The sequence below is a fragment of the Dysidea avara genome, chromosome 7 (genome assembly GCF_963678975.1).
Source record: "Dysidea avara chromosome 7, odDysAvar1.4, whole genome shotgun sequence".
NCBI classification, from domain to species: Eukaryota; Metazoa; Porifera; class Demospongiae; order Dictyoceratida; family Dysideidae; genus Dysidea; species Dysidea avara.
Window position 1 is genome coordinate 27265154 of NC_089278.1, and position 26683 is coordinate 27291836.

The 26683-nt window shown below is 37.4% G+C and overlaps 1 protein-coding gene across 3 annotated transcripts in view; it reads left to right on the plus strand.

The window, feature by feature from the left end:
• The window catches only part of LOC136262605 (hemicentin-1-like), a 129557-nt gene that overhangs the window by 17745 nt on the left and 85129 nt on the right, over nucleotides 1–26683 (plus strand). For 2 of the 3 annotated variants that reach the window (XR_010704246.1, XM_066056992.1), the window contains exons 8-20: nucleotides 5255–5566; nucleotides 11693–11974; nucleotides 12039–12203; nucleotides 14682–14993; nucleotides 15566–15847; nucleotides 15903–16067; nucleotides 18397–18708; nucleotides 20410–20691; nucleotides 20755–20919; nucleotides 21024–21335; nucleotides 24816–25097; nucleotides 25161–25325; nucleotides 25414–25725. Coding sequence is in view for 2 of the 3 variants with exons in the window: in XM_066056992.1 (XP_065913064.1) it covers nucleotides 5255–5566; nucleotides 11693–11974; nucleotides 12039–12203; nucleotides 14682–14993; nucleotides 15566–15847; nucleotides 15903–16067; nucleotides 18397–18708; nucleotides 20410–20691; nucleotides 20755–20919; nucleotides 21024–21335; nucleotides 24816–25097; nucleotides 25161–25325; nucleotides 25414–25725 (3348 nt within the window). In the remaining variant the exon portion in view is untranslated. The remainder of the gene's footprint in view (nucleotides 1–5254; nucleotides 5567–11692; nucleotides 11975–12038; nucleotides 12204–14681; nucleotides 14994–15565; nucleotides 15848–15902; nucleotides 16068–18396; nucleotides 18709–20409; nucleotides 20692–20754; nucleotides 20920–21023; nucleotides 21336–24815; nucleotides 25098–25160; nucleotides 25326–25413; nucleotides 25726–26683) is intronic. The other variant, XM_066056993.1, reaches the window with a different exon arrangement.

Genomic DNA, 26683 nt, shown 5'->3' on the forward strand with positions numbered 1-26683 from the left:
TGCTATGTAGATGGAGTAACCATCGTAGGAGTGCCTTTTGGTGGTTTGAAAGGAATCGAGATAAAGACCACGGAGATATGACACAAAACCCAACCTGTGCCACAATTACGCGATCGATTTTTAAGAATAAAAAAGTATTAGTTTTCACGCCTACTAGGCAAACCACTTAGAGCAATGAGCTGAAAATCGGTGTATAGCTGGAATAATCTTCATAGAAAGTCCTTGCAGTAGTACAGAAGAATCGGATTACAAACCACTGAGTTATGATTCGAAAGCCAACTCCGTGTAGCAAATGCGAGATCGAGATACTCTAATAGAACAGTCACCCTAATAGAGCATTCGGCTAATTTATTTACTCCATTATAGAATTTTATTACATCACAAGTTATTCTGTAGGGAGTTCAGCTGCAAACAGTTAATCTTATAGACAGTTCAGCAAGAAGACAGTCACCATGTGGAGAGTTAAGCAAATATATCACTATAGAGATTCAGAACATTACAAGTCACACTGAAGAAAGTTCAGCTATAAACAAGTCATGCACTGTGTAGAGAATTCAGCTACAATTAAGTCACTCTCTAGAGAATTCATGATCAGCTACACAGAATTCAGCTACACACAAGTCACTGTGGAGAGAGTTCAGCTACAAACAAATTACCCTTTAGAGTGATCAGCTACAAACAAAACACTTTGCAGAGTGTTCAGCTACAACAAATCAACCTTTAGAGCGATCAGCAATGAACAAATCAACACAAATCTACCTGTAGAGAGATCAGCTAGAAACAAATCACCCTGAAGAGAGTTCAGCTACAAAAAATCACCCTGTAGAGACATTAGCTAGAAACTAGACACAATGTAAGGAGTTCAGCTACAAGCAATCACCCTGTAGAGAGTTCAGCTAAAACAAATCAACCTGCAGAGAGATCAGCTACAAACAAATCACCTTATAGAGAGTTCAGCTACAAACAGATTACCTGTAGAGAGATCGGCTACAAACAAATCAACCTGCAGAGAGATCAGCTACACACAAATCAACTTGTAGAGAGATCAGCTACAAACAAATCACCCTGTAGAGAGATCAGCTACAAACTAGACACAAAGTAAGGAGTTCAGCTACAAGTAAATTACCCTGTAGAGAGTTCATCTACAAACAAATCAACCTGTAGAGCAATCAGCTAGAAACAAATCACCCTGAAGAGAGGTCAGCTACAAAAAATCACCCTGTAGAGAGATCAGCTAGAAACAAATCACCCTGAAGAGAGGTCAGCTACAAAAAAATCACCCTGTAGAGAGATCAGCTACAAACAAATTGCCCTGTAGAGAGATCAGCTACAAGCAAAACACCCTGTAGAGAGTTCAGCAACAAAGAAACCACCATGTAGAGAGTTCAGCTACAAACAAATTACCCTGTAGAGAGATCGGCTACAAACAAATCAGCCTGTAGGGAGTTCAGCTAAAACAAATCAACCTGCAGAGAGATCAACTACAAACAAATCACCTTATAGAGAGTTCAGCTACAAACAAATTACCCTATAGAGAGATCGGCTACAAACAAATCAACCTGCAGAGAGATCAGCTACACACAAATCAACTTGTAGAGAGATCAACTACAAACAAATCACCCTGTAGAGAGATCAGCTAGAAACTACACACAATGTAAGGAGTTCAGCTACAAATAAATCACCCTGTAGAGAGTTCAGCTAAAACAAATCAACCTGCAGAGATCAGCTACAAACAAATCACCTTTTAGACAGTTCAGCTACAAATAAATTACCTTGTAGAGAGATCGGCTGCAAACAAATCAACCTGCAGAGAGATCAGCTACACACAATTCAACTTGTAGAGAGATCAGCTACAAACAAATCACCCTGTAGAGAGATCAGCTAGAAACTAGACACAATGTAAGGAGTTCAGCTACAAGCAAATCACCGTGTAGAGAGCTAGAAACAAATCACCCTGAAGAGAGGTCAGCTACAAACAAAACACTTTGCAGAGAATTCAGCTACAAACAAATCAGCTTGTAGAGAGATCAGTTACACACAAATCAACCTGTAGAGAGATAAGCTAAAAACAAATCACCCTGTAGAGAGTAGCTACAAGCAAAACACACTGTAGAGAGTTCAGCAACAAAGAAACCACCATGTAGAGAGTTCAGCTGCAAACAAATCACCTTATAGAGAGTTCAGCTACAAACAAATCACCCTGTAGAGAGATCAGCTAGAAACTAGACACAATGTAAGGAGTTCAGCTACAAGCAAATCACCCTTTAGTGAGTTCAGCTACAAACAAATCAACCTGCAGTGAGATCACCTACAAAAAAGCACCTTGTACAGAGTTCAGCTACAAATAAATTATCCTGTAGAGAGATCGGCTACAAACAAATCAACCAGTAGAAAAATCAGCTACACACAAATCAACTTGTAGAGAGATCAGCTACAAACAAATCACCCTGTAGAGAGATCAGCTAGAAACTAGACACAATGTAAGGAGTTCAGCTACAAGTAAATCACCCTGTAGAGAGTTCAGCTAAAACAAATCAACCTGCAGAGAGATCAGCTACAAATAAATCACTTTACAGACAGTTCAGCTACAAACAAATTTCCTTGTAGAGAGATCGGCTGCAAATTAATCAACCTGCAGAGAGATCAGCTACACACAAATCAACTTGTAGAGAGATCAGCTACAAACAAATCACCCTGTAGAGAGATCAGCTAGAAACTAGATACAATGCAAGGAGTTCAGCTACAAGCAAAATCACCCTTTAGTGAGTTCAGCTACAAACAAATCAACCTGCAGTGAGATCACCCACAAAAACGCAATTGTACAGAGTTCAGTTACAAACAAATCACCCTGTAGAGAGATCAGGTAGAAGAATTCACCTTGTAGAGAGTTCAGCAACAAAGAAACCACCATGTAGAGAGTTCAGCTGCAAACAAATCACCCAGTAGAAAGATCAGCTAGAAGAAGTTACCTTGTAGAGAGTTCAGTTACAAAGAAACCATCGTATAGAGAGTTCAGCTACAAAGAAATTACCCCGTAGAGAGTTCAGCTAGAAGAAGTCACCTTGTAAAGAGTTCAGCTACAAAGAAACCATCATGTACAGAGTTCAGCTACAAAGAAACCACCTGTACAGAATTCAACTACAAACAAATTACCCTGTATAGAGATCAGCTAGAAGAAGTTACCTTGTAGATAGTTCAGCTACAACAATTCACCCTGTAGAAAGATCAGCTAGAAGAAGTCACCTTGTAGAGTGTTCAGTTACAAAGAAACCATCATGTAGAGAGTTCAGCTGCAAACAAATCACTCTGTAGAGAGTTCAGCTACAAAGAAACCGCCATGTAGAGAGTTCAGCCTCATACAAACCACCTTGTAGAGAATTCAACTACAACAAATCACCCTGTAGAGAAGAAGTTACCTTGTAGAGAGTTCAGCTACAAAGAAACCATCATGTAGGGAGTTCAGCTACAAAGAAACCACCATGTAGAGAGTTTAGCTGCAAACAAATCACCAGTAGAGAGTTCAGCTAGAAACAAATCACCTCGTAGAGAGATCAGCTGGACGAAGTCACCTTGTAGAGAGTTCAGCTACAAAGAAACCATCATGTAGAGAGTTCAGCTGCAAACAAATCATCCTGCAGAGAGTTCAGCTACAAAAAAATCACCCTGTAGAGAGTTCAGCTAGACGAAGTCACCTTATAGAGAGTTCAGCTACAAAGAAACCATCATGTAGAGAGTTCGGCTACAAAGACACCACCATGTAGAGAGTTTTAGCTGCAAACAAATCACCTGTAGAGAGTTCAGCTAGAAACAAAATACCCTGTAGAGAGACCAGCTAGAAGAGGTTACCTTGTAGAGAGTTCAGCTACAAAGAAACCATCCTGTATATAGTTCAGCTACATTTCAAGTCACCCAGTAGAGAGATCAGCTGCAAAAAAATATCCTGTGGGGAATAATGGGCATGTAATAAATATATGTATATAATTTGTATAATTACTAATAAAATCAAAAATAATTGAAGTACTAAAATTCTTCTTTAAGTTCTTTTCTTCTTCCTGTAGTAAAGAAAAAAACACATGGGTTAAAAAAGCCCCAAAGCCAGCCATAGGCCGGCTTTGCAGTATACAAATACAAAAAGAAGTGATATCTAATCAAAAACAGCCAAGCTGTAAAAAAAGGTGCGGCCCCCAAAAAGGCCATGGTGAAAAAAGATGTGAAATCCAAGGTGGCGGCCAAGAAATGGCTGTGATGGTAGGTTAATGGTTACATTTTAATAACGACAATTCAGGTGAATTTTGTGCCGCTTGGTCTTGGCACCAAATTCACCTGAATTGTTGTTATTAAAATGTAACCATTAACCTACCATCACAGCCATTTCTTGGCCGCCACCTTGGATTTCACATCTTTTTCACCATGGCCTTTATGGGGGCCGCACCTTTTTTTACAGCTTGGCTGTTTTTGATTAGATAATCTTTATTTGAATGGCATACCACCACCAAGACAAAAGTTATGGCCGATTTTTTACAGCTATGTAAACAGTACATGTGTTTTACACTTCTTGTGTGTATTCCAAGCGTTGTTGGTTTCCCTGGCTACTTTTCTTAGCTTCACACAATACACCATTTGAAATGCCTGGGCCTCCTGAATGAATAAAATTACAGTGGTTCAGCTCTGTAGCCCCCAGATCAAAGGTGCTATGGATGGGCACGCATTCGGTAACAAAGGGTTAAATATAATGTTAAGAGTGTTCTGCTAGATATACATACGTAGCTACTATATTATTAGCAGACCGTAAACTCAAAAAGGGTTTCCAGAAACCTCAAACACCCCTCCTCTTAAAATTAGCCATCCAATAATAGCTAAAGGCATAACTGTGACCAGATTTGTGAAAAGAGGTCTTTCACACACATCAAGTTTACCAATTTTGACAATCTATAACTTCAGATCACATAACTCTAATGACTTTAACTTTGGTGAGCAACATAACTTCATGGATGGAGAAAATTTCAGGTTTATATGTTACTTGAATACTAAGTTATGGTCTTCCAAGTTCATAGAATTAAATGTATGTGGAAGACCCTTTTTCGCAAATCCGGTCACAATTATGTTGTGAATAATTGCAAATTAATCTTATTTTCTTGGCTTTTATACAAGGATCAAAAGGCAAATTTCAAGTTTGTATACTGGTTATTTTATTGTGAGGACAGTGTAATTGAAAAGGGATTATCTTACATTGTTCTTTACTATTTTTCCATAGTTCCACCAAGTATCACAGCTCCACTGGAGAACACCACAACAGTAATGACTGAAGGAGATACTACCACAATTACATGTGAAGCTATAGGATATCCTCCACCAATAATAGAATGGAGTAGGACTAGTGGAACTTTAAGTGATAGAGTATTAGTGAGTGATAGTGTTAGTACTCCTGTGGGACGTGGAAATGCATCAAGTGTGAGTGTAAACTTGACATTGACAAATGCTAACAGAGAAGACACAGGATTATATGAGTGTTCTGCTAGTAATAGTGTTGGTAGTACTACCAGAAACACCAGTGTTACTGTTCAATGTGAGTTGATTATCATCTATGTGTAACGGTGGCACCATAACAATTGATAAATTCATCAAACATATTTTGGCATATACAATCACATGACCACAAATGCATACCACAATCACTTATACAATCATTAGTAACCAGTCATATACATTTACAGTTTGTACAACAATGTCTTCAGGAACCTGGTTGTATAGTTTCTTCAGTGTTCTTGTGTAAAAGAGGCATTGAGTTGAGATTATGATGTCTTTGCTCTGGTACACTACTGTATACTGAGCAAAGTGTGCACTTATGCCTTTTCACTAATGTTTAGTGGCTGTGGCTTAAGGTCTTTCACTTAGTGATACAGTCAAAGTTTAGAAGTTTAGTTCAGCAGTCAGTATCACTAATGGTATAACTTTTTGGGTTAGTCTCCTGCTTATCGGCAATTGTGTGTGGGACTGAACCCAATTTGTAGTGGAGTATTGCAATAAACCAGCAGTGCCAAGTAAGGATCCTTAACTTATCTCAGTAGGCCTGTATCTATATTACCCTTTCAGCTTCCACATTGCTTTAGAGGAAATAGGGACTGTGGGAAGCCTGGAATGGAGACTGAACCGTTGAAATTCTGTTGACATAAATTGTGCTCCATTGTCTGTTAGTGTTGCACCGATAATCGGATCGGTTATCGGAAAAACCATATATCGGCTGTGTTTTTTGTATATTGGTATCGGATTGGCACCCAAATGAAAAAAGCAGCAGATACAGATATATGAATTTATTCAGAAATACATGCTCAAGTGCACCAAATGATGTCTACAAATGTAATGAGTTGCATTTTCCTGTGTTATAATGTTGTTATTACTGCTTCAGTGCACTGTCAGCTGTTGTTGTACCAATACTGCCACTATAAACACGTTAAAGTGGTCTTTCACTAGTAAAAATTACTAAAAATAGACATGTTGTACTATATCGGATCGGCTACATTTATCGGTTTGAAAATATTATCCAGTATCGGTTATCGGAATATTGGCAAAAATCTCATATCAGTGCAACACTATTGTCTGTAATGACTTTCTCTGGAATGCTATGCCTCACAAAAATGCACATTCGCTGCTAAGGTAGATAGATGGTTAGTTTAGCCATTCTCCATCTTCTTCCATTTAATGGCTACTTATTACCATGAAAGTATTGGCAAAATTGTTGCCATAAGTGGTTGGACAGACTGTGATTGTTTGTAGCACTTTTCATAGCTAATTACCAGATTTTAAAGTTGTTTCACAAGTCCTGGCCACTAACTTCCTGGCTTGTTCTCTGCATTTTAATTTATTTTATCAGTTTAATGTTTAACCATGAGGTAAGGTGGGTACAGGAGGCAACAAGGCCTATAGGGGTACCACCTATAAAAGACAAATAATGTTATGCTACTTCAAAAACCAGGTGCTGCACTGCAGTTAATACTATTCCATTCTAGCTAAAGTAGGCAATTAATCAACTAGTAAATAATTTATTAATTTTTATAAAATTTAGTACTGTAGACTAGTGATGTGCAATATACCGAAAAATTATCGACATTGCAATATTCTTTTCAATACCAATGTCGTATCAAATCTCAATATTTTTATAACTGATATCAATATTTATCGTATAGTCAATATTTTGCTAAAATTTTCAATATATTGAGTAATATATTGGTAATTTACAACTTTTGGTGTGTGATTGTGCAATCACGGTAGAAATGAAACTCAGTTCTGTACAGTTTAGCCATTTTAAAAAGCATCTACCAGTTTCCAAGGCTTGTTATTACCTTCATCACAAATTCTATAAAGCATAGCCGCTAATTATAAACATATGCCCCACGTAATTAATCAAAAAAAATACCGAAAAAGTATCGAAATTTCAATATTTTACCAATTATTGTATCGATATCGTACCGAAACCAAAATCCTAATATCGCACATCACTACTGTAGACTCCAGTTATTAAGCACATGTGCTTATATTTTTTTGAGAAATGCAGTATGCTTGTTAAACGCATGCACTTAATAAGTGCTTGTAGTGGGTTTGTACTAGGAGAGTATTATTTATGCCTACCACGTTTTTCTAGCGATTTATTTACCAGTGTTCAGTCAAATAGCTTACTTTAGTCGAGGAAACAACAGTCCTGAAAAGTCAGGTGCAGCTATCATTAATACAGGCAGTGGTATCTGCTAGACACATACCTGACGAAGTATCGAGTGTATTGTAACACTTCTGGCTTGTTCTATTGGTATTGTACTACCATTCTACATTGTAATAGCTTGCAGGAGCGATTTAAACTATATGCGCTTAACAGGAAGTGTTTAGCATAAGTATTCCATATGTGCTTAACAAGCAATATGTGCTTAATAGCCGTGTGCACCTAATAACTGGAGTTTACGGTATTATATTGATGTGGTATGCTTTTATTAGATAATTAGATTTGCAAATACTGTTTGTAATTCACAAATTATTTTGTAACTTGGTATTACACTGCTATGCACTTCAAAGGAAGAGTAACTTGAACAAACCACTATAAACCACAAATTTTATGGTGTGTCTATATCATGTTTTCTCATGAGGATTGTTTAGAGAAAGCGTCAAAACTGCCCTTCATTTTCTTTCAGTAAGTACGCCCCTTCTCCTCTAAGGAATTCATTATTTCTGGTAGCCTATGAAGCCAGATATGTCATTTTGGGGTTGTTTTATGCCCATATACCCATTGTGAATGCCATTCATAGCATCTTCAGAAGCTCGCATCACCTGTTTGTCAACCTGGCATAAATAAACCACTTCAAAGCGACAGCTTATCTATCATAGTACCAGGAAGGTTCTATGCAGCCTTTATTTCTCATGTACAGGCTGCTTTTAGCATAATTTATTTTGCTCACACATGAGTGTAGAAAGACAAACAAAAATTTTACAAACAAACAAACATACACACACACGTTTTTCAAAAAACAATTTCGGTAAGCCATACATCCACTCTTCAGCTGGCTGTGGGCGCGTGTCTGGTTTAAAACAGTATACATTACAAAAACAAAATTATAAGAGTAAGTTATTAATCTACCGCAGTATCCCCGACCCGGTTGAAAGTCTCCTGAAAAGTTCAAACTAGATCTAGGACAAGTTGAGAGGGTAATGACAGTGATGAAGACAAGGATGAAGATAGTGAGGGAGAAATGGGTGAATATTGTTATTAATGGCCTTGCAATAGTATGAGGAGCGAGTTGGACTAACATTGAGAAACAGGAGTAAAATAAGTGATGGTTCATTGCTTTCACAGCGCAACATCAATATGAAAAAAGAACTCTAAGGGCTTTCAGTTGTCTTGGGAACTAGTGATGTGCGATATTAGGATTGTGGTTTCGGTACGATATCGATACGATAATTGGTAAAATATTGAAATTTCGATACTTTTTCGGTATTTTTTTTCTTTAATATTTTTTTCAATACCGATGTCGTATCAAATCTCAATATTTTTATAACTGATATCAATATTTATCGTATAGTCAATATTTTGCTAAAATTTTCAATATATTGAGTAATATATTGGTAATTTACAACTTTCGGTGTGTGATTGTGCAATCACGGTAGAAATGAAGCTCAGTTCTGTACAGTTTAGCCATTTTAAAAAGCATCTACCAGTTTCCAAGGCTTGTTATTACCTTCATCACAAATTCTATAAAGCATAGCCACTAATTATAAACATATGCTCCACGTAATTAATCAAAAAAAATACCAAAAAAGTATCGAAATTTCAATATTTTACCAATTATCGTATCGATATCGTACCGAAACCAAAATCCTAATATCGCACATCACTACAATATAGGTTAGGTATAACCAAGCCCAAAAGTGCCTACAGCAACCCTAAATTCTTCCACTAGATTGTTATGAAAAAAATTTTAAAGTTTTTCATTCAATGGAATTTTCTACTGACTAACTGCCTGCTTGCTAGTCTGCCTGCCTGCCTGCCTGCCTGCCTGCCTGCCTGCCTGCCTGCCTGCCTGCCTGCCTGCCTGCCTGCCTGCCTGCCTGCCTGCCTGCCTGCCTGCCTGCCTGCCTGCCTGCCTGCCTGCCTGCCTGCCTGCCTGCCTGCCTGCCTGCCTGCCTGCCTGCCTGCCTGCCTGCCTGCCTGCCTGCCTGCCTGCCTGCCTGCCTGCCTACCTGCCTACCTGCCTTCCTTCTGGAGGTCGCTATACTTGTTATCGTTATCATGAAGATATACTGTGAGAGATATGTCTTCCTGGCAATACAACTCCACAGCAGCTTGATCTTCTCAATAATACATGTGTACAAATATAATTGATGTTACAAAAATACAAAAATACAAATAAGAATTATGATAATATTACCATACAGCATAAAACTGCATGTAACTTAGTAATTGTAATTAATGTTAACCATGATATTTGAAACTCCAAAGGAGATATATTCGATGTTCCTGCAATATACTCTGTCATTAGGAGGCTCAAAAAGCTGTATTTGAGAAGGCTTATATCTGAGGCTTTGATGTTCCGCTCCACTTTTAAAGTACTGTTTTGAAGCATCAATTAACATGGCATATTAAAAGTACACTTTTTGTTCTTTCTAATCTTGCTAGTGTTCTTTGAACTAAATGTAGTAAATCCATCGTCATTGTACTTCTTGTGCAAATCTAAACCCACAATCATTTGTGGTGTCATCCTCTATAAAGAAATGTGCAACAGTCGCACCTCATTGAGGGGAGTACCGCTATTAGTGATAATTTGTGAGATTTGCAGTGCACTGGCTACCTTTAAGTTGGGACACAGAATATCACAGAGCAGTACTTCATCAGTCTCATTTGTAATCTTTGGATGTGTGGAGGTACATATAGTTCATCCATATTCAGGAGTGGTACCAGCAACTTGTAGTCTGTCTCACAGTGGAAAGGAGACCCTATCGAATAATCTGAAAGCACTCACATGCTCATGTAGCTCGATCCTTCTTAATCTGTGCATATCACTGCTTGGTATTTCTTGTTACTCTGGGGACATAATTCACAGGTTGTGTGGTCATCTTTCTGCAGTTGTAGTGAACTGCCCCAAGGCCAAGGACTAGGTGTCTGGTTAATTGGTTGTTTCTAAATTAGAAAGCAAGGACAGTTTTAAAAGCCTCCTCTTGGTTTGATCCCCATGCAGGTACAGTAATTATTGTACATGAACAGGTTTCTCGATGACTTTGTCACCTCCTCTGCCAAATTAGAAGTGAACTTGATCATTTTGGTTGACCATTCATCTGGATATCACTGACATTCATAGGTGTTGAACTTGCTGAATACCCTTGACTTTCTTCAAATCCGGATGAATTCCTTTTGCATCAATGACATGACCAAGGAATTGGGTAGTATTTTGTTAGTCTGTCTTCACAATACTAAAAGGTTTCGATTGTGATACTTTAATAAGCATATTTTCGTGATATTCCTAGGACTCATCCGTTTATTTGAACAAAACATAGTAAGAACATTCACTGCTGCTGACCACAGGCAACCATCATCGAAATCTTTAAATGTGTCTATAAATTAAATCCAGTGGTTTCGCTCTTACTGGTTGGGTTGACTGGTCAGCCAGTGCAGTCAGGCTATCAGCCTACACGTTGATTGGTTGTACTGGCCAGAATGTGAGTGATTACTCACTCAAAGTAGGCTATCAGCCTGCAAAATACACCATATAGAACTGTGGTCTATTAAAGTGTTCTATAAACTGCCCAATATAGAACACTTGTGCTTGCATGGCGAATATAGAATACTTTTTGGCTTTGATCCTCCCATGCAAAGTTCTGTATATATATGTATGTATGTATGTATGTATGTATGTATGTATGTATGTATGTATGTATGTATGTATGTATGTATGTATGTATGTATGTATGTATGTATGTATGTATGTATGTATGTATGTATGTATGTATGTATGTATGTATGTATGTATGTATGTATGTATGTATGTATGTATGTATGTATGTATGTATGTATGTATGTATGTCATGGAACAATTACTACTCCAGTAAGACAACTGAACTAAAGTATGCAAAACTATGAACTATTATTAAATCTCTTTCATTTAATGGCTTGCTATGAAAAATATTCACATGCATATTTATTCTTTTGTATACATAGCAAGTCCAATAATTTCATCAGACATTACTGATTTAAGTGATGAAGGAAGAGATGTAGCAAATTTTACATGTCAAGCTACTGGTGAACCAGTTCCAACCATCAGTTGGTACTTTGATGGAGTCATGATAGATGTGTCAGATACAAGCAAGTACAGGATAGAGTCTAGATCAATAAACACAACTACTACTGAGAACACACTAACAGTGTACAATGTAACATCATCCAATGTGGGAACTTACACTTGTAATGCCACCAATATTATTGGCAGTGATTACAATCATGGTGAGATTACAATTAACAGTTAGTATTTTGAATTGTATTTTATACACGTGTCCACATATTTCAGGTTGTTTGGCTGGTATGGATTATCGAATGAGTGGTGTTCAACTAACTTGTGATGATTTGAGTAGTGTCGACAATTGTAGTAATACAACTAGTGAGAGTGGATGTTTCTGTAGTAATGGAAATGTATTAGAGGATGGAGTATGCATACGTCCTGGAGAATGTCCAAGTAAGATACCAGCCATAAGCTAAAAGTAATATAGAAATAATATAGAAAGCAATATACCACACCTTTGGTTGAGATCAAAACTGCCGTGCTGTGGTATACAACTGCTTTGTGGCTACGCTTACCATATATGGTGTAACTTCACACATTCTGCAAAATCCTTATCTAAACAGTAAACAAGTCTCTAATAATAAGTGCCTAAATCAACCAACAATTATTCACCTGAGAAATTTTCGATGAACTTTTTGTCTCCTTCACTAACCCTTGTATCCTTCACTAATTCCTGTCTCGTTCAATAATCGTGAGTAGATGGGTATGGCACTGCTATAGAGTCTAAAACATTTGATCCATCAAGGATTTCAAGTCTCTAATACAGATAAGAGCCTAGAATCATCCAACTGAGCGAAAAGGATTTTCGATGAACTCTTGTCTCCTTCACTAACTTTTGTCTCCTTCACTAATTGCGAGTAAATGGGTGTGGCACCACTAAAGAATCTAAAATGTCTGATCCATCAAGGATGTCTACTCAACAGGTGCTGTTTCACTATACCTTGCTATCTATAATCGTTTCATCTAGAATATAACAGTTATAACACAATTACTCGGGATATGACAAAAATATACGCACTCGCGCCTGCGGCACTCGTGTGTATATTTTTGTCATATCCCTTGTAAGGGTGTTATAACTATAAAATATACCAGCTAATAGGTACCAGCTGCATGAATAAGCGTACACAATATAAAACTACACCAACACAAAATTTTATACAATTATGCATGTTCACCTGAACCCTCATCTCTTTTTAATAACTCTTGTTACTTGGGCCAGTGGCCCAAATATTTATAGCTCTTTTAAATGGCAGAACTGTTTATCAAAAAAGCGCTTTGATACATGCAAGAATAAGTGAGTTATAAGGCAGTATAGATAATTCAGGCATGAAAACATGTTTACAACTTGAAAAATACTTTTTCCACATCAGTATCAGGTGAACACGAAGTGACTATCATACATTTTGATAATCATTCATTATGTATTGTATATTAGAGGTTTGCACTTTCTCAGAAAAAAATTGACCAGAAACCAGCCTCACAATACCTTCATGGTGCCTTGGCAGTATTGGTTAGGTCCAAAGTGTCTTCAGAGTGACCAAACATACTTCCGATAAGTTGTTACTGAATTTAAAAATAATTTAACAGCGTTTTCTACTTACTGACTTACTAACTGCATGCCTGCCTGACCTTTAGACAAACAAACATAACTCAATAACGGCTAAGGCTACAGGCTTGATTTTTTCACTGTTAGCCATTGCTTCAGCTTGATAGGTGCACTGTTGCATACCACAGTATTAATGTACACATCATGTACTTACTTTTGTGTCCCATTTCTTCTCACTGACGGTGCAAGGTGTCAATCTACAGTAGCTAGCACATTATCTGTGGGCTAAGGTGAGAATGAGTGCTATAGCTAATTCACCAATGATTTTTGCGTGTTTTCAAATGCAGACACACCCTCATCACAAAGCTATCTCTCTGCACAGAGAAACCACTCTACAAGGCAGCTTATCTATCTAGACTACCTTTAGTAAACTTCTTAATTTTTCCATAAATGATTCAATAGCACTGATTAAAACATTAACTCACGTAACCAAAATTCTTCATGATATCTCTAAGATATGTCCATTCATCGTAACCGAACGTAACCAGAACGTACTAGTTGTTGACCCATAATTAAAAATTTTAGGTATGTATATATAATACATCCAGTGGCTGCACACACATTGGCTTAGGTGATTGATCACCCTGTACAGGCTATCAGCCTGATAAGCATTACATATTAGCTGTAACATGGGGCATTCAGGCTTTGCCTGATATGTATGCCCTCGGGCAGTCGGGCGTATCAGGCAAAGACCTCATGCCTGTGTTACAACTATTACATACACTTTCTGCTTTTAAGTGACAAAAAAACTCATGGCATGTACGTTTTGGATTACTGGAAATTACTATGCACTCTCATTGTATTGCCTCTCCAATTCTTCTCATAATCTTTTCATGTGAAAAAACCATACCAAGATGCATCAACACCATAATTATGTAAATGCCACAAAATCTTTTGAAACACTTTTGCTACTGTAAATAGTTGCTTCATAGTGACAGTTTAGCTACAGAAAACAGAACATGGTGACCATGCCCCATAATTATCTATCATGTGGGATACCTCCACCAACTCGAGATCAGTAGTAGTAGCAAGACCAAGTTATTCTAATAAAGCAGTCATCCTAACACAACAGTCATTACCACATTCTAATAGAGCAGTCACACATGTATGTATATCATACTGTAGCTAGCTTAAAAATGGGAGCACAGTGGTGTGCTAGTCATAGCTGTAGTCCATGCATAGGTTTGACTATAATGATTCATAAGATGATGATAAACTAAGCAGTGTTTCATATTGTTTGTTTGTCGTTATTTTTTTTGCATTAGTTTTGCCAGCTGTCAGAGCTCCACTGGAGAACACCACAACAGTGATTACTGAAGGAGACACTACCACAATTACATGTGAAGCTATAGGATATCCTCCACCAACAATAGAATGGAGTAGGACTAGTGGAACTTTAAGTGATAGAGTATCAGTGAGTGATAGTGTTGGTGTTCCTACTGGAAATGGAAATGTGACAAGTGTGAGTGTAAACTTGACAATGACAAATGCTAACAGAGAAGACACAGGATTGTATGAGTGTTCTACTAGTAATAGTGTTGGTAGTGATAACAGGAACATCAGTGTTACTGTTCAATGTGAGTATTTATAGCTAAAATCTATAACTAATGTTTAATATAAGTTAGACCCTTTTTGTGGTGATTTGGTGGATTTTGGAGGTGTCTAAGTTACTTAGACCCTTTTCATGTTTACTTAGACCCTTTCATGTTTACTTAGACCCTTTTCATGTTTATTATGTGCACCTGCACTGGTAGCATTGGCAACGCTTCGCCACCTGAAAATTAATTTTAAACCTGTAACTGTTGTTACGGGTGGAGTAATGGCTTGTTTCTACTAATAAACACTACATTTCTGTGTTACCAGCAGCTGACAACAATGTTAAGGTACAACAACTACATAAAGGGTCTAAATAACTTAGACTTCAGACCACAGGGGTCTAGTAACCCTCAGGCCCTGTAGTAACACTTTCGCTTTGCTCAGGCGCCACGACACAGGGCCATCAGGTTACTAAATTACTTAGACCCCTGTGGTCTGAAGTCTAACTATTACTTAGCAAGTAAAAGTCATAGTGAGGATATAAATACATACATATGTACCTTAAATGCAGTTGGAAGAGTGGTCATTATTTTGTTATTTTGACATTACACAGTTACTCCACAAATTGTATCAAACATCACTGATTTAACTGATGAAGGAAGAGATGTGGCAAATTTTACATGTCAAGCTACCGGTGAACCAGTTCCAACTGTCAGTTGGTACTTTGATGGAGTCATGATAGATGTGTCAGACACAAGCAAGTACAGGATAGAGTCTAGATCAATAAACACAACTACTACTGAGAACACACTAACAGTGTACAATGTAACATCATCTAATGTGGGAACTTACACTTGTAATGCTACCAGCATTTTTGGTAGTGATTACAGTCATGGTGAGGTTACTGTTGAAGTATTTAAACTGTGTTTATATGTGTCCACATTTTTCAGGTTGTTTGGCTGGTATGGATTATCGAATGAGTGGTGTTCAACTAACTTGTGATGATTTGAGTAGTGTTGACAATTGTAGTAATACAACTAGTGAGAGTGGATGTTTCTGTAGTAATGGAAATGTATTGCTGGATGGAGTATGTATACATCCTAACGTTTGTCCAAGTAAGAATAATTATATTATACAGCACAGAAGTACTGAATGGTGGATATCCCCAGAAATGGTTGTCCCCTAAAATTTTGCCATTAAAATCATCATAGCACAATGAAAAAAATACTATCGCAGAAGAGTCTAGTATATTGAATATCAACTTTAAAAGGAACAAGTTGATGTTGTGCTACTTCTAAAAACCAGGCGCCATGCTGCTAGCTAACTCATCTGGAATTAACTATAGACAGTATATACTACTATGAATTAACCAATTATGTATTACTACTTTACAATAGGGTAGTTTTGGGTTGTGCAATAATATTATTAGCTAATTCTCGTATTTTGTAATTCATGAAATATTCGTAATTCGTTCAATTACATTGCTATGCACTGCTAAGGAAGCGTTTGTTAAACAAACCGCTTTTACCAACATATTACGTACCAAACTATCTTCTAAACTGTTTTATAGTGTGACTAACATGTTTTTTCCCACAAATTCTCTTGACAAAGCCTCAAAGCTGCTCTTCATTTTCGTTCACGTACGTAAGGAATACGCCACCTTTTAACTCAAAGCGATAGGCTATTCCTGGCAGTGTACGAGGCCTGCACCGTTGTTTTTCAGTTGCTAAATGCCTGAAAACCTCAAGGGGAAGGTAGTCTGAGGAAAGTCACCACACCTGTATTTCAGTCCGCCGAAAAGAAACCACCTCAGAGCAAAGTTCACCTGTGCAGAAGTTTAATACAGACTTCATTTCACTTTTACTTCTTACGTAAAAGCTGCTTTTACCATTATTAAACGATTTTGCTCACGTGGGTGCGTACGGACAAACATAGATAGGTAAATAGGTAGATAGGTACACACACACTTTTACGAAAACAATTTCAGTAAACCTTAGGGAAGCACCAATTTTAGAGAAAACTTAAAGGCATTTTCACACTACAGTCAAATGTGCATTGAAGTCAGATCAAACTATTTCACACCAGAGTCGGATTGATCACAATACGCATTCAATTCGTTTTCATGAGGTGAATTGGCTGGACCCAATGCGCATTAGATCAATTAGCAAGGGGACACTGTAATTCTCCAGATGTCTTGCACAAAGCATGGCTTGACTAATGCAGCGGCATACTAGTGTTAGCTTGTAGCGATACAGTGACCATGAGTGAGTGTTGAAGGAATAGTCAATAGTGTACCCTTCTGTGCTTGGTACAGGTTTCCTCATAAGAACTAACCAGCATTTTGGCACCCAATGTTTCATAAAAACATTCCTTGCTGCAAATACTTTTCTGACTAAAAGGAATACGAAGAAGGTAGTACAATCACTGATGCCATTTAAATTTTCATTACATAATTAATTAATTAATAATTAATTAATTCACGTGCTATGAAAGTGAATTGAATTCAATTACTGCACACTTAGTGTGAAATGGATTGATGTACATTCGGTCCACTCTCAGTCTGACCACTGCTGGATTCACATTTGATGTGCATTCAGTGTGAAAAGGCTTTAAGTGCCAATCTGATATTAATTGGTGTCCCTGCCAGCCTGCTTGACCAAAGCCAATTATACATTCACCATTTTATGTGACAATACAAACTCACATGTGGCATGCGGTATTCACACATGTGGCATGTGGTGTTCAAGTCCTAATTAATGTGTGCCCTCTGCGCCTAATCATTTTCTTTAATGAGTTGGTTGCATCTTCATGCAAGCAAACCATAACATTTATAACAGAGAGTGGATAGCTGCACTTGCAATGATCGGGCTTGCTACAGAAAGCAAACACAGCAACCACACCCCTTCATTACCTATCAAGTGGGATGCCTCTACCAGAGGCTTACTTGAGATCAGCAGCCAGATCAGGGATTTTTTCACAAACAATACTGTCGGTCATGTATCTTGTTTCACTACTTTTTATTGCTTGAATCCCTAATATATTGGGTTGAACATCTTTTCATGCTGAAGCCATAAAATACGTGTATTGACATTTATCTATCTCACTAAAGCCTAGCACCAATATTTTTAATGCTTCTCTACAAATGGGAGAAATCATTCCTTCATTTTAAACTATTGTTTCTGAGAAATTGCAATAATTATTAGTAATTATCAATTTCTAGAAATACATACAAATACTTCAAATATATGTATGTTTTACATTTTTTGCATTGCATAACTCTGTTTGGACAGGTACCTAATTATAATGATCATGTAATGTATGTGCATGTGCGTGCGTGCGTGCGTGCGTGCGTGCATGCGTGCGTGCTTGCGTGCTTGCGTGCGTGCGTGCATGTGTGTGTGTAAGACGATTAAGATTGTTTTACTTATTTTCATATTATTTTAGTTCCACCAAGTATCACAGCTCCACTGGAGAACACCACAACAGTGATTACTGAAGGAGACACTACCACAATTACATGTGAAGCTATAGGATATCCTCCACCAACAATAGTATGGACTAAGACTAGTGGAACTTTAAGTGATAGAGTATCAGTGAGTGATAGTGTTAGTGCTCCTACTGGAAGTGGAAATGTGACAAGTGTGAGTGTAAACTTGACAATGACAAATGCTAACAGAGAAGACACAGGATTGTATGAGTGTTCTACTAGTAATAGTGTTGGTAGTGATAACAGGAACATCAGTGTTACTGTTCAATGTGAGTTGGTTATATTTATAACATGTCTTGTGGGATATAGGAATTTTGATATGTCTCAGTACTTGCTCAGGTAATATATATGTATCATACAGTGTTGTATAGGTAGTGGTCATAAAGATTCACATTTTCCTGCCAAAAATATCATAAAACTGGCCTCATATTTCCTTCATAATGACTTGGCTAGGCAGTGTTCATTAGGAATTCTTAAATTCATTGTGATTTGAAGTACATTTTTATACTGAATACTGACTAACTACATACATACTTCCTTCAGCTGAGCATAGATTACAGCTACGAGCTCATCACTTCACCTGAGTTATGAATTGTTGCTTAGTACAGCACTGCAATACATGCATCATGACCTTTGTCCTGCTTTGTGTCCCACCAATGCTAATGTGTTTAGCACATCAATGGATTCTTGTGGTAGCCTTCATATTTGTATATATTTTAATTTCTTTGTTGTTTCTTGGATCTTTTTCTATTCTCTAGATTTTCTTTTTTTACAAAAACCATTATAAAACACAAATGCGCAACTCAATTGCCATGACATTTAGCATATATTAAGGATTTACTGCTGGCCCACTGTTGTCTTTTATGTACCTTATAAATGAAAGTGCTATAATTTCATAGATCTAGCAATAAAAAATCTAAATTGCTTTAGATAGAACATTCTGAGTGTGTTGTATTAGAAGTTCTCAAACAAGTTGATGCTGTACTACTTCTAGAAAACAGGTGCCATGCAGCTAGCTAACTCATCTGGAATTAACAAACTATTTTAACCAATAAGTTTTTGGTTGTGCAATAATACATAACTGTATTTCTTGGATTTCATAAGTCATGAAATTTTCGTAATTCTTCAATAATTATTATTATTATTATGTTGCCATGCACTGCTAAGGAAACGCTTGTTAAACAAATCGCCTTTAATGACATTTTATACACAGAAGTATCTTCTAAACTGTTTTATAGTTTGACTATGCATATCATATTTTTTTCCCACATATTCTCTCAACAAAGCCTCAAAGCTGCTCTTCATTTTGTTCACGTACGTAGGGGATACTTTCAACCCAAAGGGATAGACTATTCCTGGTAGTCTACAAGGCCTGCACCATTGTTTTTTAGTTGTTAAATGCCTGTAAAATCTGATAATTTACAAAGTCTGAGGGGACGCCACACCCATATTTCAGACCACCAAAAAGAAACCACAAAGTTTACCTAGTGCGGAAGTTGAATACAGACTTCATTTCCCCATTTGCTTCTTACATAAAGTTGTTTTTACCATTTAATGATTTTGCTCAAGTGGGTACATATGGACAAACATAGGTAGATAAGTAGATAGGTACACACACACATTTTTACAAAAACAATTTCAGTAAACCAGGCACATGCCCACAGCTGGATATTGTTCACTCTATTAGAATATAAAAATTTTCCAACAAGTAGTCATGCAATTAGAACTACTGTCTTCCATAATTATCATTGCAACTGTAGACAAGAAATGTAACCTTAGACCGATATATACTCAGCTAATATAAGTACTTGTGCCATTTTGTTACATTGTTGAATAAGAGCACTCATAGCAGTAGGTCCAGTTTGTGGTTAGGTGTGTATCAGCTCTCATTCAATATCGTTCATCTTTATTAAAACTGCTACTTATGTGTCTTCTTTAATGAGTTCAAACTATTTTATTCTCTTTCACAGTTGTCCCAGCTATTTTATCAGATGTTGATGATTCAACTGATGAAGGAAGAGATGTGGCAAATTTTACATGTCAAGCTACTGGTGAACCAGTTCCAACCATCAGTTGGTACTTTGATGGAGTCATGATAGATGTGTCAGATGCAAGCAAGTACAGGATAGAGTCTAGATCAATAAACACAACTACTACTGAGAACACACTAACAGTGTACAATGTAACATCATCTAATGTGGGAACTTACACTTGTAATGCTACCAATATTGTTGGCAGTGAATACAGTCATGGTGAGGTTACACTGAATTGACAGTATTTTGAATTGTATTTATACATGTGTCCACATATTTCAGGTTGCTTGGCTGGTATGGATTATCAAATGAGTGGTGTTCAACTAACTTGTGATGACTTGAGTAGTCTCAACAATTGTAGTAATACAACTAGTGAGAGTGGATGTTTCTGTAGTAATGGAAATGTATTGCTGGATGGAGTATGTATACATCCTAATGTTTGTCCAAGTAAGAAAAATGTGGAAATGGTTCTACTATTGTTTTAAATTAATTTTTTGGGCTACATTACACTTTACATGACTGTAGAGTTAACTATTTATTTACCTTTGTAGTTCCACCAAATATCAGAGTTCCATTGGAGAACACCACAACAGTGATTACTGAAGGAGACACTACCACAATTACATGTGAAACTATAGGATATCCTCCACCAACAATAGAATGGAGTAGGATTAGTGGAACTTTAAGTGATAGAGTATCAGTGAGTGATAGTGTTAGTGCTCCTACTGAAATTGGAAATGTGACAAGTGTGAGTGTAAACTTGACAATGACAAATGCTAACAGAGAAGACACAGGATTGTATGAGTGTTCTACTAGTAATAGTGTTGGTAGTGATAACAGGAACATCAGTGTTACTGTTCAATGTTAGTTGATTATATTTGTAACATGTCTTGTGGGATATAGGAATTTTGATATGTCTCAGTAGTACTTGCTCAGGTGACATATATCATACAGTGTTGTATAGGTTGTGGTTATGAAGATTTGCATTTTCCTGCCAAAAATGTCATAAAACTGCCCTCATATTTCCTTCACGATAACTTGGCAGTATTGGTTAGGAATTCTTAACTTAAATTGCGATCCAAAATGTTTTCTAAAACTTTATTTTCTGCTGACTACTAACTGCACACTACCTTCAGCATAACAATAGTTACAGTTACAAGCTTATTTCTTAACTGTTTGTCACATAGGTATCAGATACGTATGGCTTGTTGCTTACCGCAGCACTGCATTCTACTTCTAATGCTAAAGCAAAGGCTCGCTTACTGTCTGTTGTCTCCTCTCTCCTATATCTTCCTTGGCACTAAGCTGGATGATGAGTCTTTGAGGATTGTTTTTGATCTACATCTTAGTATTCCAATTGTTGTCAAAAGTGGTGAGGCATACCCCTACTCTGTGACTTTATCTCTTCAGACACCTTGCTCCCATCTAATGTGTTTACTTCTTTAATCGTTAACTTAAATCCACAGCTGCTTTATAAAATACAAGCACCGAAAATGCTCATAATCCAGTATACTGGATTGCATGCATGCCTTGTAAAACTAAATTCCATAACACAAAAACTGTTAAAGCTATCTAAAACAAAACATCGTCTTACTCACTATTAAATTTTGGTTTAAATAATCCCGTACTTTGTCACATCCATCCAACCCAGAGCTTCCCACTTCACTTTGAGCAAAAGAACTATTCCTTGTCTTCCTTCTTCACATGACAATGCACAAAAGGCCATAACTTGGTCCTACTTTGTCGTATCAATTTTCTCTTGATGTAATGTATGGTGATCCAGTTGGTATATAGATATCACATGATTTAGCAAATGTCAGATGAGCACAATGGTAATACAATGACGAAAGAATGCAAAATGATTCAGCGTGTTGTAGTCTGTGAGTTCTATATTGTATGTTGAAAAGTTAGATAGCTTACTCTGTGTCAAATTAATAAAATCTGTTTTTCTAAGTGATCAGATGAATGCTTCATGAGATATGCCTGTTTGTAACCACTATGTAAATTGGCAAAAGTCTTGTGTTTTTAATTTGTTTCAGTTTTTCTGGATTAAGTGGTGCCGGAAACCTCTGCAATGATCAGGAAAGTTTTCTTCTTTAACTACTTACTTTTACTTCTCCCCCTGTTTGATGAGACCCTGGGTGCTTCCGAATCTTTTGCACATTTGTTGGTGCAGCTGATAGGTTCCCAGGTCATGGACTAGAGACAATAGGGCTACACAATTTTTATTTCAGAAAATTGCTACTGATGTGTTCAACATGGGGTAATGCTACATCCATGATGGCAAACATTCCATCATTGCAGAAATGGAAACTGCCTGCAGAATGTTAGATGGTGTGGATATGCAAGTGATTGTTAATGGTCTGATGTGATCCAATAAATAAAGCAATTCTGTTAGATTAGTCACTCATGACATACAGTATTGTAGTACAGTATGTCATGTACTGTATGTCATGGAGATTTGCACTTTCTCACAAAAAAACGTTGACTGGAAGCCAGCCTCACAATCACTACATGGTGCCTTGGCGATATTGGTGAGGTATAACCAAGCCCAAAAGTGCCCTTCCAAAAGTTGCTATGAACTTAAAAAATATATATATTCAGTGGAATTTTCTGACTAACTGGCTGACTGACCGACTGACCAACCAACCGACTGACTCATGACCGACTGACTGACTGACTGACTGACCGACCGACCGACCGACCGACCGACCGACCGACCGACCGACCGACCGACCGACCGACCGACCGACCGACCGACCGACCGACCGACCGACTGGCTGACTGACTGATCGACTGACTGACTCACTGACTGATTTACTGACTGACTGACTGACTGATGCCTTCTGACAAGTGTACCTCAATACTGGCTAAGGCTACAGGCTTGATTTTTCAGTTTTTCAGTGTTTGACATTGCTTCAGCCCAACAGGTGCTTTTTGGCATGCTGCAGTACATACAATGTACGTATCATGCACTTACTTTTGTCCTCCTTTGTGTCATGTTTATTCTCATTGACAGTGCAAGATGCCAATTTGCAGTAGCAGGTGCATCCTTAAGTTTGTTATGGAAATCATCCATAGTAACTAAATTGATCGCAGGCATGCTTCTCATAATGTTCTTCATTTGTAAAACCATGTAACAGGCTGAACATAGCTGAAAACAAAGCATAATGTCATTCAGTAATTACTGATAGTTTGAGCATGTGTTCAGATGAAAACATTTAAGTATAGCGATATCTTTCTTTTTGATGCAGTATATACATTCACCAGTCATAAATATGTTACAAAAAAGTTAACATCCTATGTCAGCCTAGCTTTTCCTCTACCTGGGATGCACCTATATGCATATTATGAGATTACACAGCCCAGGACATTGCTGAATGCTAGGTGCTAGCTAAATGCACCTGCATCTGCCTTAGTCAGGAAGCTAGTTGCTGTATCTACATTAGTATAGCAAGCTCCAAGACATATCAAGTAGCCTGACTGCGCCCATGTCCTGGGCTGCCAAGTGTGTTAACTTATTTATACAAAGCGTGTGAACACATGTGATTACTCAGGCTTTGGCAATGTAAACAAGGGAGGGAAAGAGGGTGTTTTGGCATGCTTAAGGTGGATTCAATGTCTGAGACAGGATTCAGCACAAGTAATACCAAGTAGCACCTGTTGCAAGTAGCAATCACATGATCAATGTTTGCATGTGCAATGGTATTGAATATCATCGATTGTAGGTTCTAATATCATTTAATCCCAACCGTACACAGGCTTCCTTATATATAGTGGTAAATTGTGTTTAACATTCTACATCAGCTTGGCCCGCATACTACCTGGGCTGAGCTAGTGCTATATGCATATTTTGGATTTAAATTGGGCAGTCCAGGGCATTGCTGGATGCTAGGTACCTAAGTACACCTGCATCTGCCTTAGTCAGTAATCTAGCTGCTGCATCTTTATTACTATAGCAAGTTCTAAGACATATCAAGCAGCACCCAATATAACATTCAGTTATTGATGATGGTTGGGGCCTGTTTTCAGGTGAAACCATTAAGTGTAGTGTTATTTTTGATGCAGTATTCACTGGTTCACCGGTCATAATTATGTTGCAAAAAAGTTAACAAACAAGCTTTAAGTTGTCAGTACCCACGAGTACTCTTCCATATACATACCACTTGTCTCTTCATGCCCTATCTTGCCATAGATAATGTGATTCAGTATGTGCACACACTTATCAAGTTCATTCACTGTGTAGCAGTAGGTCCAGTTTGTGGTCAGGTGTGTATCAGCCTTTATCACTAGTTCTAAATTCAGTATTGTTCAATTTCAAACTATTTTATTCTTTTTCACAGTTGTCCCAGCTATTTTATCAGATGTTGATGATTCAACTGATGAAGGAAGAGATGTAGCAAATTTTACATGTCAAGCTACCGGTGAACCAGTTCCAACCATCAGTTGGTACTTTGATGGAGTCATGATAGATGTGTCAGATACAAGCAAGTACAGGATAGAGTCTAGATCAATAAACACAACTACTACTGAGAAAACACTAACAGTGTACAATGTAACATCATCTAATGTGGGAACTTACACTTGTAATGCTACCAATATTATTGGCAGTGATTACATTCATGGTGAGATTACAACTAGCAGTTAGTATTTTGAATTATGTTTATACATGTGTCCACATATTTCAGGTTGTTTGGCTGGTATGGATTATCGAATATGTGACTTTCACATTTGCTGTGATGACCTGAGTGGTGTTGATAATTGTAGTAATACAACTTGTGAGAGTGGATGTTTCTGTAGTAATGGAAATGTATTGCTGGATGGAGTATGTATACATCCTAATGTTTGTCCAAGTAAGAAAAATGTGGAAATGTTTTGATTTTGTGGGCTACATTACATTTTATACAACCGTAATAAAATTGACACATTTTACCTTTGTAGTTCCACCAAGTATCAGAGTTCCATTGGAGAACGCCACAACAGTGATTACTGAAGGAGACACTACCACAATTACATGTGAAGCTGTAGGATATCCTCCACCAACAATAGAATGGAGTAGGATTAGTGGAACATTAAGTGATAGAGTATCAGTGAGTGATAGTGTTAGTGTTCCTACTGGAAATGGAAATGTGACAAGTGTGCGTGTAAACTTGACATTGACAAATGCTAACAGAGAAGACACAGGATTGTATGAGTGTTCTTCTAGTAATAGTATTGGTAGTGATAACAGGAACACCAGTGTTACTGTTCAATGTGAGTCAATTATTCTTAAGTATGATACATAATCAAAGAGACATGTGATAGTGTGTGTGTGAAAACTGATGCCACAATAGGAAGAACAAAAGGACAATTTACACACATACATACCTCCAGTCTTTATTTTTCAAATAGTTGCCATGCACTGTTGGTAGTCAACACTCTTAAATTTTACCAGAAGTTCCTCCATAAAGTTTGCCTTAATATATAATTGTAAGGATAAGGATTTTCTAGTAGGAATACTTGTGTGCATAATCATCATGTAAAGTGCAAAGTTAATCTGTACCTTAGCCATCCTAGTTTAGTACTGACTAATAAAGTAAAGGGAATAAATTTGTGGCCCGCTTGAAATCATATGGAAATTTGGTTATTTTATTTTGCTTATCAGTGATGGAATATTTTAGAAAGAGGATGTTTAGTTATACAATGTACTTGTACTCTAGCATGTTTGGAGCAACGTTGTTCTTTGATGTGGTGTAGATAGTATTCAATAACTAAATTAACTAGTACCTACACTGTAGGATCAAGCAGTAACCAGTAATAATGGTTCTATACAATGAACTACTGGACTCAGCTTTTTTCCCTGTTTTTATCACATATTTGGGTATCTGGTTGTACTGTAGCTTTTGCTACACTGGATGTAAAATATGCAGGTAGACCTGTCTACTTGGTACTGCCTGTTCATCTTAGGATTGCGTGCAAAACATATCTCTTGGCATAATCTTCATTGTATGGCTACCATTTGTCTTATCATGAAGTACAAACTATACAGTACATGTGTATGTAGTGTTGTAGTAACCATGTATCCTAAATACAAGTTGTAGTCATCGAACCAGCTAAATAAAGTGGTGACAGTTAATTGTTTTGCTATTCCATAGCTGAAGCTGGGCAATGTTGACAAGTCTGGCATGATCATACCTTTCTTTTGTCTGTGTGTGTGTGCGTGCGTGCGTAC